The sequence below is a fragment of the Asparagus officinalis genome, chromosome 5 (genome assembly GCF_001876935.1).
Source record: "Asparagus officinalis chromosome 5, Aspof.V1, whole genome shotgun sequence".
NCBI lineage: Eukaryota > Viridiplantae > Streptophyta > Magnoliopsida > Asparagales > Asparagaceae > Asparagus > Asparagus officinalis.
Genome location: NC_033798.1, coordinates 130149829 through 130167621, shown reverse-complemented (window position 1 = coordinate 130167621; position 17793 = coordinate 130149829). Strand labels below are relative to the sequence as shown.

The 17793-nt window shown below is 39.6% G+C and overlaps 1 protein-coding gene across 1 annotated transcript; it reads left to right on the top strand.

The window, feature by feature from the left end:
- On the top strand, positions 2004-17152 carry LOC109842627 (plant intracellular Ras-group-related LRR protein 1-like). The gene is made up of 7 exons (XM_020411478.1): positions 2004-2265; positions 6456-6625; positions 11463-11541; positions 12489-12640; positions 14365-14494; positions 15185-15361; positions 16273-17152. The coding sequence occupies exons 1-7, from the start codon at positions 2107-2109 to the stop codon at positions 16813-16815; spliced, it is 1410 nt and encodes a 469-aa protein (XP_020267067.1). The 5' UTR covers positions 2004-2106; the 3' UTR covers positions 16816-17152.

Here is a 17793-nt window from a genome sequence, read left to right as displayed (position 1 = left end):
TTACAAAATAAAAAAATTATTTATCAATAAAGCTACTATTCTAACAAATATAAGCTCAGGTCGAGTTTCTTTCAACAAGGGGAGACTGATGTAGAACGCTTAACAGACAATTTCATGAAGAATTCGGAGAATCACGAGCTACACGTATTATTAACTTCCGCAAAGAAACAATCATATTTTTCAATCCGAAGGACGAATTCTGACATATTATATATGTAAATCGCCTATCTCGATGAGACGGAGCCAACCAGATTGTTAGATTTTTAAAATCTTATCAGTAATACCTAGTTTTGGTTGAATCCGAAAATAATCAGCTTCTAGTTTATTTTTAGTAATAAAATTGGAGTCTATTTAGATTAGGAAATAAATTTAATATTGAACTCCAATTAGATTGGGAAACAAATTCAATTTTGATTCATGATTTGTTTCCTCTATTATAAGAAGTCTTTTTAGGATAGAATTTGATACTTTTTATTTCTTTGTAATTCTAGTCTTACTAGGAGTCTTATTTGTTTTTCTATTTAAGAAGAGTCATGTAACCCCAAAGGAGAATAACATATTTTCATCAATAAAATTACTCTTTCAATATTCTCTTTGTGGATTCAGAGATCGTTCTTTGTTAATTCAGAGAACACCCTTGGTGGATTCTGAGGTTATCACTTCCGCGTTGCGTCACCTATAGACTAATTTGATGAGATAATGATCTTTTCTCTCCATTTTGTTTTTACTTAAGTAAGTTGTATATATGTTCATAGACTAAATGACTAGATTAGTATATTTTTTTGATCCTAACTACCAACTTGGTCTATTTTCATACTCCGACAACGATAAGATACATAAAGCGGGACATGGTGACAACAATGCCTATTTTTTGGCTAGAGCAAGAGTTCAACAAGATCACCTCACGTGATTCGTCACGTGTGTCTTACGTGGCTTATTTGAGCATATATATATATGTGACGAATGTTAAGCGGGATTTTAACTAACCTTTATGAAAAACCCAAAATTTCCCTCTTCTTTCAATTATCTTGACCTTATTTTAATCCTAGGAGCAAGAAGAATATCCTAACTTAATCCTTACTTCTTTGAGCTTTAATTTGCAGGAGAAAAAAACACTCAAATGAATGAGCGCGACAATCTGTAGGAAGCCACGCATCAGTATCACGTGACAAGCCACGTGACGTTTAGTGGCTAAAATAGCGTTCTGGACGAAAACTCTAGATCTTGTTGTCACCGTGTCCCGCTATATTTACCTTGTCAATACCAAAGTAAGATAATACACTAAGTTGGTACAACGGATCAATAAAATATATAAAATATTGTAGTTTAGCCAATGTTCTGCTTCTAGAATTATTTTTTAGGTTTAGCGAGAAAACTTCACCATGATCCTTCGGACACCATACGCTGTGGGGGCACCTCCAGCGCATGGCCAAAAGTATTGAATGAAATACTCCAAGCGCTTAAAATGAGTTTAAATTGGATGTACCTTCTCCAAAGCACAACATGGGTCCCAAAAATCCCACATCTCACTACAAAGCAAGGCCCACACGGGTGAGCAGCAGCAGGGTGAATGCAGACAGTTTTCCAAAAACAGAATTTTCCAAGAAAAGCTTCCCAAAAATAGAAACTGTGGACTGAGTCACTGGCACTGGATGGAGGGCACCATCGTAAATAGCTACGGAGAAAAAGGAGTTAGCGTTCGCGAGAGAGAGAGGGAGAGGGAGTAATTAACTAATTATAGCTTTTTAGGCGAGATTACATTCTCCATTTTTAGAGAGAGAGAGAGGACGGCCGTTAAGTTACGGGCGTTGACTTGTCAATAGGCACCAACGTGCCACCGTCGTCATGCACACGTGTCTCTTCGCACGGTACATCCGTACGTACCTGGAAGCCAAACCAAGCCCCTCTCATCTCTCTCTCTCTCTCTCTCTCTCTCTATAAATGCAGCTCTCTGTTTCTCTCTTCAGCCCCACCTCCTATTTTTCCCTATTTTTCGAGAGAGAGAGAGAGCCCAAACAAAGGTTCCGCTTTTATTTTCTTTAACATTTTTTTCTTTGTGGTTTTAATTCAGTTCAAATTGTTTTTGCTTGAATTGTTGGGTGGTAGATGAGGATGAATGAGACAAAGAGAGAGGAAATGGATCAGAAGGATCATCAGAAAGCCGAAAAGATTGATTTGAGCGGATTATATCTCGATTCTCTCCCTAATTCTTCCCTTAATCTTGCTGCCATTACAAAGCTCGATCTCTCCAATAACAATCTTGAGGTACTTCAAATTTTTTTTACAGCAATTTTTTTTCCCAACATATATTTCTCAATTCTCTATATGTGCAAATAATGATTGGTCATGGGTTTTGTTTAATTTGCACAACGACTTTAAAAAGTTGATTTTTTATTTTTATTTTTTATCATTGTTTTGTAAATTTTGATTGGCTTTGTTAACTGTTCTTATCTTTAATTATGTTCACCTATAAAAATAAAAATTCTTTTGTTTTCTAGCCCTGTTATGTTTTCCTTTTGTTTTCTAGTTATTTTTTATTGATAAAATGCGAGAAGAAATTCAATTGTCTGCTTTGCTTTTCAAGATTTGTATTCTGTATCTATTAAGAATGTAGATGGACGAATTTTGTTCCTTCTGGTTAATAATTCCATGTCCTTGCTCTGTTTACAAGTTTGCTTCGGGAACTTAATTTTGTCTCTTAATATATGTTTGTCTACAATATGTGGGTATATATTTATATATTAAAAATTTTACAATATCTTTGTTGTTTTCCCAATTCAATGTAGGACACGTAAGAAGGAAGCATTTGGGTTTATTCTCATTCCTTATTAATTAAAGAGAAAGAAAATATACCCTGTACCTTCATTTGTTCATGCAAAAATTTCCGCAGAAAGCAGGGAATTTGGGAATCGCTTTTGAATTTTCTTAAGATAATATTAGATAAGACCTTATGTCTCATATGAATTTGTTTCAACAGCTTTACCTACTTCTTAGTTAACATCAAGCGTTATAACAGAGAGATGAACTGAACCATTTTTTAAAAAGAAATCTGGGACAAGATGCCCAAAGAAGGAATCTATTCACTAGAAAAAAAAATACATGTACACTGTACGTGAAGAGTAAGGGGAAGAATGGTAGGAGATGAACTGTATACACATCATCTCGAATGACCCATTGACTCAATTATCAAATTTTAAGTTGACCAACTCAAAATTCAGAAGAAGAGTAGCTTTTCTCTAACAGTTCCTATATTCCCCTTGGTCTTTGTGTTCACAATCAAAGATTTGTTATAGTTGACCTTTTGTTATGGATTTTTAGATCTCGTAAAAACCTCGAAAAAACTACTAAACGCAACAAATAAAATTACACAAAATTTAACGTGAAAAACCCTCAACAGGGAAAAACCACGGGATCAAAATCAATCCACTATCACCTCCAAATTACAATCTTTTTCACGGACAAAGACTGCCAAACCATCTCTCTCTTTTTCTCTCTACACTTCTTCTTTTTTTTCCTCTAACAATAGAAGGACATATATAGGAAAATCAAAACTATATCTCTAGCCTAACTTCCTAATTAGAATAAGATTCAAACTCCTAATCATGATGGAACTCAAACTCCTAATCATGATAGATCTCTAACCCTAGCTAATTCTCATGAAGTTCTATAAAGAATTAAAAACACTATACTAACTTGGAGTTTGAGTTGATACCCAGCATATTTTCCCTCGACGAAAAATCTCCAAGTGTCTCAACGGCTTCAGAAAAACTGACTCTCTTCTTCTTGTTCTTTACCTCTCCCTTATGGATAAGAGTCTGAGAAGAGTAATCTACACTATTAACGGATCGTCCATCTAAATAGCAAATATGGTTGCCATTCTTCCTCCCTCGTAAGATAAAATCACAATCTTTATACACATTGCACCACTCTTTTTCACCTACATACTTGTACCCACGTGATGTCATCTCACCCAATGAAATTAAATGAGCACCATATGACGACACATATCTCACATGATCAAGAATTCCGACCTTCCCAGTGTGAAGCTTGAGGTGGACACTTCCAAGACCTTCAACCTTCATCTTCATGTTGTTTCCAACAATCACGTCGTTAAATTCTTCATCTGTCTTTAATGTGTTAAAATAAATTTTTTTTTGCAAACGTACATAGAGGCTGTAGAATCTAACACCCAAGTGTTACTCGTATCAGTACTTGTACTCTGCATCAATAAAATCACATATTCATCACACACAACCACCGAGGAGTCCGCCTTCTTCCTATTTTCTTGAAGCTTCATCTGTCTAATACTCTTCAAATCATCACGCATCTGTGAACATCTGAACTGAATGTGACCATTCCCTCCGCAATAATAGCACTCCTTTTTGATGTCGTCTCGGGCTCGAGATTTTGACCTTCCTTGATAACTATCACATCTCCTCGTACTCCTCCCTCGATTAGAATCTTTAAAAGCTAGTGCACTCTCACCACCATTAGATGCGCTCTTCTTTCCCATCATTCTTTTATTCTCACGTAGGAGTGTTGTCACATCATCGAACTTCAACGTCTGTTTCCCTGCAATTATCGTCTGAACTAACGGTTTGTATGACTTCGGTAAGGAAGACAATAGGAGTAACGCCTGCTCTTCTTCTTTAATCTCCTCATCAATATTTATAAGTTGGTAAACTAGCTGATTAAAGATATTGATGTGATCTTGAATTGCCGTACCTTCTTCCATCTTCAATGAATAAAGCTCCATCCTCAAACATAATCGGTTGGTCATCGACTTTGACGTATAAATCCCCTCGAGCCTTTCCCACAGCCCTCTTGGTGTGATCTTTTGCATAATATTGTACTTGATCTCGGGGGCGAGTGCCAAACGAATTGTGCTAACCGTCCTCTTTTGCATAGAACTTTATTCAGCATCCTTCAATCCTTCAAGTTTCTTATCCTCTAAAGCTTGATCAACACCCTGCTGCACAAGAATATCTTGAACCGTGCATTGCCATACTACAAAATTTGTCTTTCCATTGAATAACGGAATATCAAACTTCGGACCCGAAGAAGTCATCATCCTCTAACCACAATCAAAATTCAAATCAGCCAGAGATTGAATTTGATAAAACCGACGTCAAAAACGAACTCAGCGCGTCAAAAAACCCTAGGAACGACTCCTAGATCACTAAAATCCGCCTCTAAATCCTCGATCAAAAGACAAATCAACCTCAATCGTTGGATCTGTGTGAACAGTACCCACTACAGTGGCATCACTACAGTAACTTTTTCCCCTCGGTGTCGACCACTGACGCCTTCACGAATCGTGCATCGATCAAACCTCTACGAACCATTGAACCCCGCTCTGATACCACTTGTAGAGATTTCTAGATCTTGTAAAAACCCCCAAAAAACCACCAAACGCAGCAAATAAAATTACACAAGATTTAACGTGAAAAACCCTCGACAAGGAAAAACCACAGGATCAAAATCAATCCACTATCACCTCCAAATTATAATCTTTTGCACGGACAAAAACTGCCAAAGCATCTCTCTTTTTCTCTCTACACTTCTTCTTCTTTTTTCCTCTAACAATAGAAGGACATATATAGGAAAACCAAAACCCTAACTCTAGCATACCTTCCTAATTAGAATAAGATTCAAACTCCTAATCATGATGGAACTCAAACTCCTAATCATGATAGATCTCCTCCTAATCATGATGGAACTCAAACTCCTAATCATGATAGATCTCTAACCCTATCTAATTCTCATGAAGTTCTACAAAGAATTAAAATCATGATAGATCTCTAACCCTATCTAATTCTCATGAAGTTCTACAAAGAATTAAAAACATTATACTAATTTGGAGTTTGAGTTGATACCCTACAGGTCTTTGTGTTCACAATCAAAGATTTGTTATAGTTGACCTTTTGTTTCTTCTACATACAGATTAATTCTTTCTAATTTTAAAGAGATGAAACTAGGTCATAGAGGACATCAACTATTGATTTGAAAACCACTATTATCTTGAAAAACACTGGTGAAAACCCAATGCTATCGTAATAATGGAAATTCCACATGGTCTAATCTCATCCCTTGAGATTAGATTGGAGACGAGAGGATCTGAATCCTCTCGAACAAGTGCAAATGTTTAATTTCTTTTTTCTAAGAAATCCTACAAATGTTGTATTTCAAAATTATTCACAGCAAGTAGGAATTTATGTGTATTATTTTTGTTAGTTAACTCCATGTATATTTTGCTTATGATCCCTAATTCATGAATTTATAGCTCAAAGTAAATAGCTAGCATTGCAAATTGCTGCAATATGTAAACACTTAAATAGAAAAATAGGGAATAGCTTCTGACATGAGTCTTCTATTCGATCTACATGTATTTAATTTACTTTTCTGTGTCTCCTTTTCTGAAATCTTACTTATGAGTTTAACGTGCTAATGAACAGCTGATCCCAGAGTCACTGACAGCTCGGCTGCTGAATGTGGTGGTGCTCGATGTGCACTCGAACCAACTAAGGGTGCTACCAAACTCAATAGGGTGTCTGTCAAAGCTGAAGGTCCTCAATATATCTGGAAACCTTATTGAGTCCCTCCCTAAGACCATTGAAGATTGCAGGTACGCTATTTATGGCTCCCTCCCTAATAGAAATAATTAAGATGTTAGTCTTTATTTTTAGAAATGAATATAGTGTACATAAACAAGTTAAATAAACTAAACCGGCATAGAAATTCATAAGGTAATTTACTTTTCTTAGCTTAACTGACTGTATTGTTTGCGCTAGTGCACCCACTAATTTCAGATGCAAAAAATGATTCGGAAAGTGTTATGTACCATCTGTTTGAGCATTTGCGATTCATGTTTATGAATCTACTTTTGTGTATATATATATGAATTATGCTCTTAATTTAGACATCTGCAGGAGCATTTCCTCAATATGATACCACGAGTTTCCAAAAGTACAAATCAAACTGATCTGATATCATGGAAGGTTGAATATTGTTAGCAATAAAATATTGATAAATATAAACTAAGGTTTTTTTTTTGACATTATTCGAAGATCAAGCAGGCTAGGAAATGGTCTAAATCGCTGCTAGATGCCCATGTAGAATCTTCTTCATACGTTTTAATCTGGCTCGTCTAAGTTTTAGTAAACTTTAACTGAATAGAAACATGAAAATCAATCAATGTGAAGACACATAAAATATTTCTGTTTGTAACTATATCCCGGCACACTGACATGCACCTTGATCAGCAAAGCAAATAAGCTCTACGCAGCTCGAGTTCTGATTATTAATAAATTGTGAGCAGCTGTGGCTTGAGCTTTGCTTTTATAAATACAGATACTTGCTATGATTAAGTCATACTGTACTGTTGGTTGACATATTGCTCTCATTTACAATCCTAACCTACTGACACACTGAAACTGAAACGAGCAGCTTATCCATTTCCCCATTTTATTGCCCGGGTTCTTTGTCCTGAAAATGTTGGGAAAGAAACCAAAGCAATAAAATTGGGTTTCAGCTGAAGAATCTCTGGATGATGATAGATGTAATTTATTTTGCATAATTGTTGAATAATATTTCTGTAAGATTCTTTTATGAATTTATAATACCTTGAGATTAATTCTCCTAAAAAAATAAAAAAAATAATAGTAATCATTGGCTGAGAAAGATAAGCATTTATGATTTCCCTAGAGATGAAAATAATAAACATGGTATGATTTATAACTTGACTCAGTTTTATTCTGTTATATTCGCTATTATTGATTATTGAACCTCCTGTTCAATTAATTAGTGTCAAAATTTTAATTTTTCTACTGAGATATATCCACGAGTTTTGGCTTTGTTCTTTCAAATAAAGTAGACAAATTTGCAAAAAAAGATGATATGTATGTACAATAGCCTAATGGAAGATTGCATTCCGTTCTTTCAAAATAAAGTAGACAAATTTGCAAAAAAGATGAATATATAGTATATATATATAATATATATATATATATATATATAGTATATATAATATATATATTATATATATATATTATATATATATATATATATAATATATATATATATATATATATATAATTATATAGCCTCTTAACCAATTGAGAGATCTCTCTCATTGATTATTTTCAGAAGCTTGGCAATCAGAAAAATGATAGAAAATAGGGATAAATCAATTGAAGTTTCTTAAACATAGAGATGCTGACAAGCCTGTTCTTTCTTTGATCTTCTACAGAGGCAATTAGAGGAGGCTAAACGCAAACTCAACAAGCTCACGAGACTGCCGACAGCAATGGGCTTCGAGCTTTCACCTGCGCAAAACTCTCCGTGAACTCGCAACAACGGCTCGCCTCCTCCGCCTACTCACCTCGCCACATGACCGCTGCCTCCAGAATCGCTCGACGGCTGCGCACTCAAGCTGCAATCCGCTGCCTACTCCTGAAGACCTCGAGAATCTCAATCCGCACTCGAGGTGCGCTCAACATCAGGCCAAGAACTTCCACTACGGCTTGAATCTGCTCGCTTACTCCATCGGCCTCCTGCATCTCGCTTACCGGAGCTTGAACATTAAGCCTACCACAAAAATCATCACCACTTACCAAACTCTGTTGGATGTTTGACGAAGCTTCATGAAGTTTCAAGCAGAAGGAAACCCGCTGTGTTCCCAGGCCGATGGAGGTTGTAGAGAGAGCGTGCCATGCAGTGAGGAGTAGTATCTGAAGCGCGAGGATGAACGGCGCTTGGAGAGCTGAAGATGAGCGCCGAATAGTAAGAAGACAGTCGTGGTTCAAGAAATTGGTGAAGTTTCGGACGTTCAACTCTAGCAGGCTTTGTTCCTAGCCGAGGGATTCATTGATGAGAATGGATGGATTCTTGGCTTTTCGGATTATGCGGTCATCGAGCGGGCTTGCGACGTCGCAAGGTACGCAGGGATGTTGTTCCGCGCGAGAAGGAATATTTTGTCGGCGAAGAGAACTCCGTTTCAGAAGGTAATGCAGTTTGAGAGATGTCTGTTTCTTTTTTCAACCCCCGCTTAGTATTCGAGCGCGGGGCTGTAAAATGTTAGACGATATTGTTGGTTTGGCAAAAATATTTAATTAGAATAAGAAAAATGTTGAGACTGGTAAAACGTGTAAACAGGAATGCAGACTCTGGCAAGTGTGGAGTTGTGCTGATGCCAGATTTGGATTGGTTTATTGTCTGCAGCGGATAATTCAGGTGGAAATTTCGTAAAATTTTGAGTTGATACTTGATATCGTCGTTTCTGTGTTTTGAAGGGCTTAATATGGTTTTGTAAAGTGAAGTCTTGTCATGTTTTGAGAAATCCAATTTTGTAGGCCTCTGGACAATGAGGGGATTATGTAAAGCGTTAAATGACTTAAACGAGTCCATGAATTCGCTTTCTCGGGAGTGTTTTGTGAACCAGCGTCTGCTTTTATATAACAACTAGCTAGAAAATGTCGGTGGCAAAAAAGAAGAGTCAAGACCTAGCTGAAATGCAAACAAAACCAAAAAAAAAGGAAAGCCGGTAGGCTTTACTTTTTATTAGCCTTTGTAGCATGACTTTGGGACGGCACAAACAGCTGCCAACTCCCTCCAATCTCTGTAGTTGAGCCCGAGGCGGTTCAAGAAAGAGGGTGATTCTTCAGTTCGGCAGATTTTTGAGTTGAATTCGTTTTAGTTTCTGAGTTTTTAGAAAAATCTTTTTATTACGAGAAGATCGTTTCTTTTCGGAAATGCTAGTTTAGTACTTTTGGCCTTGTTTTATTACCTAGTGAAGCTTTTTATGTTACCGATTTTTTTATGTTTATTCTAAATTTTATATATCCATGAATTCTGGGGTCTTTGCTATGCGATCGTTTTATGAGCTAGTGAATGACGCAAAGTACCAGCGGCTGGCCTCCTTTTTTATTTTTTATTATATATATAATATAATATAATATATTATACTATATATATAATATATATATATATATATAATATATATATATATATATATATATAGTATAATATAGGATAGAAACCAAGACCATCGGGAGCATTTTAGAACCTGCCCACAGGTATCCGCCCCTTTTCTCTTTGAGTTTGATTTTTATCTTTTTTTGAATTATAGTCAGCATTAAGTTGAACTGTGTTTCGAAGGAGGCTCGTTATTCTCTTGGCGGTGAATGGGCGACCGCCGACACAAGTGACGTTTGGCAAGCCCGCAAACCCGTTACGAAGGCATTCCCGCCTTTCCCAGCTCACCCGCGGGCCCACGTGGTGCGCGCCACCCACTCCGCCGCTCGCCTCTCCTCAGTCTGTTCCTTGTCGGCATCCCTCATATAAGCAGTGAGGAGGAAGCTCTGAAGCTCCTCTCGTCTCGCTGAGTCGGCGTGATGTCGTTGTCTCGCGATCTCAGATCGGCCAGCAATGCTTTATGACTCTTCAAAGGTACCGCTCTGATCTAGGGGTTTGTAATTTTCGTTTTCCATTGAAAATTTCAGCAATCAATTCGGCCAATAATCGTTCAGATCTGATGCGCGAATCTGAGTTAGGCAGGGCACCGAACGACCCTGCCAAATCCTTTTCTAGGGTTTCCGTCTCGCCAGAATTCAGATCCAGGTCTAGAGATCGCGTCCGCGTCTCCCGATTGCGATGGAGAAATCTCTGCAGGCGGCTGCCTCGTGCCACTCGACAGGGAACTGCCCGCCGCTCGGCAACGAGATCAAGGCCGTGTCCTCGAGGGGAACGACGTCGTAGGCGAAGGTCGACTGCCATGAGAAGGCGCATCATGCTCCTCCTCAACGGGCGAAAAGCCGCTACCCCAGGCTCTTTCATCACACCATCGTCCGGCTACGTTCTCCCTCAGAGGGAATCACAGTCGCGTTCAGAAGGCTGCTCTTTTTGTACCGGTCGAGATGCATCGGATAAGACGCGACGGGAAAGGCCGGGTGCCTCCCCGAGATGATGCCTGATCTGCCAGAACTGAGAATAATCTCCGAGCATCCTAATGAGTACATCAGAGGAGTTACTCTCAGGTTCCTTTGCCGAGATGCTGCGGAATCCGAGCGTCATGGCGGGCCGTTGTTCCGTCGGTGCTCTCGAGATGCTCGAGCATCGGCCACCGTTTATCCGCAGGAACGCGATATTGCGATTATGTCGATCTACCAAAGTTGCCGCAAGGGGAGCAGTTGCTTGCTGAATGCCCCTGAAATTGTGCGAGAAAGCGTTGGTTCTGAGGGCAAGATCCGTCGGCAAAGAGGAACGCTTTCTTGATGCTGTTGCCTTGGCGGCGCAGAGACACGGGCGGTGAATTTACTGCTCTCCGCTTGTGGATCCAGGTTCGCCATGAATGAGGCTTTTGCAGATGGTGGTTCCTTGATTTGATCAGAAAAAGTTTGCAGATCCAACACCCGCGTGAAAAGGGGAAGTACCATTAGATTATCGTTTCTCTTTCTCACTAGCAGCCATCGTGCGGTGGTTTTGAATTGGGGCTTGCACTCGTGTTTCTCTGCGAGCCCTCGTACTGGCTCCGTCGGCGATCAGGTCTGCTGCTAGCCACTTACTGGCAGCTTCTGCTCTCTCAGAGGCGACAAGCGAATGTGAAGTTGATTGTGGCTTGATCGGCTCAATGAGGCTGCAAGACTTCCCATAGGGGAGGTCATGATGGAGATGATCATGGAATGTGCTTCGATCTCTGTCAAGCGGCGAATCTTGACTATCGCGCCGTGCAAAACTCTGGCTATCAGTAGCTTGATTTGATCACATCCGAGGAATATTGATGAGGTTGTTTCTTAGGCTCTCAGAAGGAGGTTGTCAAAAGACGCGGCAGAGTGGCGAACCGAGTGGAGAAGAAACGGGGAGTATAGGGCAGAATGCTTTGTGCAAGCGCTATTCATACCTGTGCGCATGAAGTTGCCCTGAGGTAGGAGCAGCGCGTCGTTCATCTCTTGATGGATTTCTTAGGTATTAGCAACGTGGCTTGCTGGCTATATGATGTGGTAGCTACTTGTGGCGAGGAGATGTCATTTGAGACCAACCCGAAGCTTAGGTTTCGATTCATTACAGGCTGGCTGGATACTTTCTATGCAGTATTCGGGCTGGCGAGGGTCTCGTTCTAGTGCTGCTATGGATCATTGGGAGTACTGCCTTTTCTTTGTCTTGAAGTGGAGAGTGGGATCTCAAAGGCGCATTAAGGCAATGCCTTGGGCGATCTCTCCTTCTATTCTGTAGGCTGAGGAAGGCGAGGCGGAATGATGGCTTCAAAGAGGCCTCACCAAGTTGAACTCATACAGTCACTGTTTTCTTCTTCGAAGCCGCTGTTCTCGCAGCGATGGACTGTATGCTACCCAAAGTGTCTGCATCTGAAAGTGCAATTTCAGCTCCTGCCTATTGTTTCTGGATGCTTTGGCTTGCACAGGGAGACTTGAGATCTTTGATCCTGAGTGGAGACTTTCTTTTTAGGAGCTGTTGTTGCTTGCACCCTGACATAGTTGGTTTTGAGGCTGGAAGAGGTTCAGCCATCGAAGGGCCGAAGTGAAACAAGCAGGGCTGCTGGTGCTTTGTTGATCATGGTGTCTGTGGCTGCAGTTAGGGCAATCCTTATCTTCCGCCCACCCCAATTGGATAATGATTCGTATGAGAGGTATTGTGCTTTGTGTTAGGCTTTGGCTGTGCAACAGCGGAGATGAAGTTAGGAGATTTGGTTGGCTGTCATGTTCGTCAGGCTTTGCAAAAGATGCTAGCTAGATAAGGCAATTCAGGGAGGAACAGCCAGGAGATTAAATGGCACAAGCCGTAACCAGTTTTCTCATTGCACAAACACTACCAGATGAATCTCATTGATTTCTAATCATCTGAAGAGCAGGTAGGTAAGAGGGAACGCGGCTGCCTTTTTGCATCAATAGGCTAGATTTTTTTTCTCTTTCATTAGTGCTGGGGCATGTCTTGATTTTTATAGCACCATTTACTTTGGGTTGTGATGCCAATATTCTATCTAAGTTTTGGGCATTTCATTAACCTATCTTGTTCGCAAGGCATGCATGCATGCTGTATTCAATTATACAGGAGTAATCAGTAAGGATGCATGTACATGACTGTGCATCAATACATGTAATTGGAACGGCTTTTTAATTATGATAAATTAAAGTAAAGTATATGCTTTCCTTGCCGTTGTTGTGCTTATGCATAGCCGCTTTGTGGCAGAAACGACTAACGACCTTTATTGTAGCTTCTAAGCATGGCAAGCTTCTTAACGAGAAAGTTAAATAACATGAAAGGCTAATTCATACGGCAACAACAAAGAGCATTCAGTGAGCTATCATGAACAATGTAAAACCGGAGATAGAAGGAAATGGGGCCTACTCATCTAACGTAGTTGATGGGATGAGCTATAAGCTTTAGTAGTTGGGCTCTTTTTAGATGATTTTGAATACTGTCATAGTAGTTGGACTCTTTTTTAGATGATTTTGATACTTCATTTTCAATCTCTGCAATCTATATACGTGCATAGAATACTTATGTAGTATACATTTGCCAGTAGAGTTTGATTTTGTGTTTAGCTTTTGAAGAAAATCTTTTAATATCGCGAACATTGTTGGTTTTGTTGTAAAAAAATACACTTTATTTAGAAGTTTTGGGCTAATATTGATGGCATGTGTGTGTACGGCTGGCATGGTGGAAACCACATACTATCAATGATAACTGTATCTAAGAGTAAATCTGGAATATTGGGATAGTTCTTATGTCCGTTGGTTTATGAGGCTTCTCGAGTATTATTAGATTATCTGCAGAACAATTGTTACTTTGTGCTCTCATGCGTTCAGTGAAACATTGGTATAGGACCGTTTCTCCCTTAAACAGACTTATTAGTTGTAGCGACTTGTACAATTAAGAATGTTTTCAGGCAATTCTATTGGCGATGATGGTTTTTCTGTCTTTCTAGGGATGAGGCTGCTTGAGCTCGAGGATGAGGTCAATGATGACTTGAAAAGCTCGCAACAGGAGAATCACGCAAGGATGGAGATGATGCTAAGCAAATAATATAACCGCATTCTTCAACTCAAGGCAGGATTTAGTTGACGCCATGTCTATGCTGAGGCCTATGTGACTGTTCAATCACTATGATATTGTCCTGATGTCACAGTCATTACGCGAAATGTAAGGAGAGCACTTCAGAACTATGCTTTGGAGCTTGCACCATGGAGAGCCTTTAAACTGGTGGAGCGTCGGCACAGAACTATACCCTAGCACCTGAAGTCAAGCAAGCAGATCAATAATGCCAAAACATTAAGGTCTCTGTCAAACAGAAAACATGGGTGTCATATTGTGATAATAGTTGTTTATGAGACCGTCAAATTTTGTTTGCAGCGAGAGGAACTGTTTGTTGTGCTCGAGTGACATTCAACGATTGCATCATGGACTCAGCATTCACCTGCCACTTGGTGGCTTGATTCCGGCATTTAGAAATATGTGGGCGGAATTTGAGTGGGAAAACAAGGTGCTTTTCTTTCGCTCTGCAGGATTTTTTTTCTCCCACATTACTCATTTCTATGGACATCCAGGAAATTGTAGAACCTTAATTTTACGGCTGTCAGGAAGCGTAATAGTAGCATGTCAATAGCATAAAGTATAGTATTGTATCCTGGGGTATTTTGCATGGTGTGCAAACAATTGAATTTTCGCAGAATACTCCATGTTTACTCATGCATTCTGGATAAAGTTAGTGGCTGATATACCGGACATATTTACGAAGTAAAGTAAGAGTTCACATTGCCATATTCAGATAATTTCGTTACCCTTTTGATGGTGATTTTTCTAAAGAAAATATTACTTTGTGAAGTATTATAAATTTTGATGTCGGGTTAATTAATACTAGGACGTGTCAATATGTTGGTGCAAGACATGAACTGTCGAGGTAGAAGAAAACAAAAATAAAATTGATACTTTAGGGATATAAGGCACATTATCGTGTTAACTTTTATGTTTAGGTTTTTGTAAACGTAGCCATTGCCTGGGAACTTTGTAAGCGGCGAGGAGGAGAGTGAGCGCTCATTTGTATGATTGGCTTTTTAATATGGGGGAAAAAAATCGTTAGATGTGTTTTGTTGATTAGAGAAAAGAGGAATATGGGTGGATTGCTGGGGGTAGAGCTAGCATTCCTTCCCCTAAGCCTTTTTTGCTTATTCAGTCTGGGAAAGATGGAGAGGCATGTTGGCACAAGTCAGCTTTGAAATTACCAATTCTTGAGAATCGGGCGAATCGGTGTGAAAACTTCCACCTGGAATCTAGCCAAGCTAGATGGTACTGCGCTCTTACTGGGGCCACAAACAGTTACTTGAACAATAAGGGAAACACTGAGAAAGAGGCACTATTCGAATACAAACAAACAATTAAGAATATATCGCAGAAAATATAATCAGCACCAAAGGGCATACGAGGATTTACGTGAACTCGAGGTCAATCACACAGGATACATCCTTGGGGGGGGGCTAATTTGGGTGACTTTCTTTTATTTCCAGAAGATTTATGAAGATTATAATCTTTGCTTTGTGTTACTTCAAGGAGACGCAAGAAAACCCTCTCTCAATCTCAGATCCACACGATCCTTAGATTTCTTTGCCTTTGTTTCTTCTCTACAACTCTCTGTCGACTTTGATACAATCCCTAGACGCGCGAAAGATCTGTATTTATAGGGTTTAAACCCGAATTCATACCAAACAAGACTTTTAGCCAGAGCAGGATTCCAAAACTAGAAAGCAACTGAAATCCAGCCTTAGGAGGCAGTCCGGAGCGGTCTGACCAGTCGGATTCATCGCAGGCCATCGACAGACCTCACCTGACCAGGTTTGACTTGACGCGTGCACTACTGCACTTGGCCGATTTCTTTTGCCAGGTTCCTTGCTGACTCTTCGCGACATCTGCCCATGCTAAAATACGGGGCTCATGCGCCAACAGTGCAAATTGAGCAACTTTTTTTTAAAATAAAGGAAGGCATGTTGTGGCTTTGAAGATGGGAGTGGCATTGCTTGTTGCGGTTAGAGGTCCTTTAAATGTTTATTTTTATTTTTTCAGGCGGATTGTGGGTTCAGAGATGGTTGTATTATTGTACAAATGCCAAAGCTAACTAGGCGATTATTTGATTATTAGTAGAAGGTAAGCATACTGATTTTGGGACTATAATATATGGTTGGTCGCACGAAAAGATGGATATTATTAGTAGGGAAGTCCATTAGAGGTAGAGAAACTTTGGAAGAAATAGGCTAGACCTTGACTTAGCTCGACGCTCGCCTCAACTGCATCCGCTCCCTCCCTGAAGACCTCGAGAACCTCATCCGCCTCGAGGTCCTCAACATCAGCCAAAACTTCCACTACCTTGAATCTCTCCCTTACTCCATCGGCCTCCTCATCTCCCTTACCGAGCTTGACATTAGCTACAACAAAATCACCCACTTACCAAACTCTGTTGGATGTTTGACGAAGCTTCATAAGTTTCAAGCAGAAGGAAACCCGCTGGTGTTCCCGCCGATGGAGGTTGTAGAGCAGAGCGTCCATGCAGTGAGAGAGTATCTGAGCGCGAGGATGAACGGGCTGGAGACTGAGATGAGCCCGAATAGTAAGAAGAAGTCGTGGTTCAAGAAATTGGTGAAGTTTCGGACGTTCAACTCTAGCACGGTTCCTAGCCGAGGGATTATTGATGAGAATGATGGATTCTTGCTTTCGGATTATCGGTCCATCGACGGGCTCACGTCGCCAAGGTACGCAGGGATGTTTTCGCCGAGAAGGATATTTTGTCCGAAGAGAACTCCGTTCAGAAGGTAATCAAGTTTGAGAGATGTCTGTTTCTTTTTTCACCCCCGCTTAGTATTCGACGCGGGGCTGTAAATTGTTAGACGATATTGTTGGTGCAAAAAATATTTAATAGAATAAGAAAAATGTTGAGACTGTAAACCGTGTAAACAGGAATCAGACTCTGGCAAAGTGTGGAGTTGTGCTGATCAGATTTGGATTGTTTTATTGTCTGCAGCGGATAATTCAGGGATTTCAGTAAAATTTTGAGTTGATACTTGATATCGTCGTTCTGTGTTTTGAAGCTTATATGGTTTTGTAAAGTTGAGTCTTGTCATGTTTTGAGAAATCCAATTGTAGGCTCTGGACAATGAAGGGATTACTGTAAGCGTTAAAGACTTAAAAAGTCCATGAATTCCTTTCTCGAGTGTTTTGTGACAGCGTCTCTTTTATATACAACTAGCTAGAAATGTCGGTGCAAAAAAGAAGAGTCAAGACCTAGCTGAAATCAAACAAAAACCAAAAAAAAAGGAAGCCGGTAGGCTTACTTTTATTAGCATTTGTAGCATGACTTTGGGACGGCACAAACAGCTCCAACTCCCTCCAATCTCTGTAGTTGAGCCCGGACGGTTCAAGAAAAGAGGGTGATTTTCAGCCAGATTTTGAGTTGAATTCGTTTTTAGTTTCTAGTTTTTAAGAAAAATCTTTTTATTACCAGGAAGATCGTTTCTTTTCGGAAATGCTAGTTTAGTACTTTTGCATTGTTTTATACCTAGTGAGACTTTTTATGTTACCGATTTTTTATGTTATTCTAAAATTTTATATATCCCATGAATTCTGGGGTTCTTTGCTATCCTGTTTTGTACTAGTGAATGACGCAAGTACAACGGCTGCCTCTTTTTACCGATTTTTTATGTTATTCTAAAATTTTATATATCCCATGAATTCTGGGGTTCTTTGCTATCCTGTTTTGTACTAGTGAATGACGCAAGTACAACGGCTGCCTCTTTT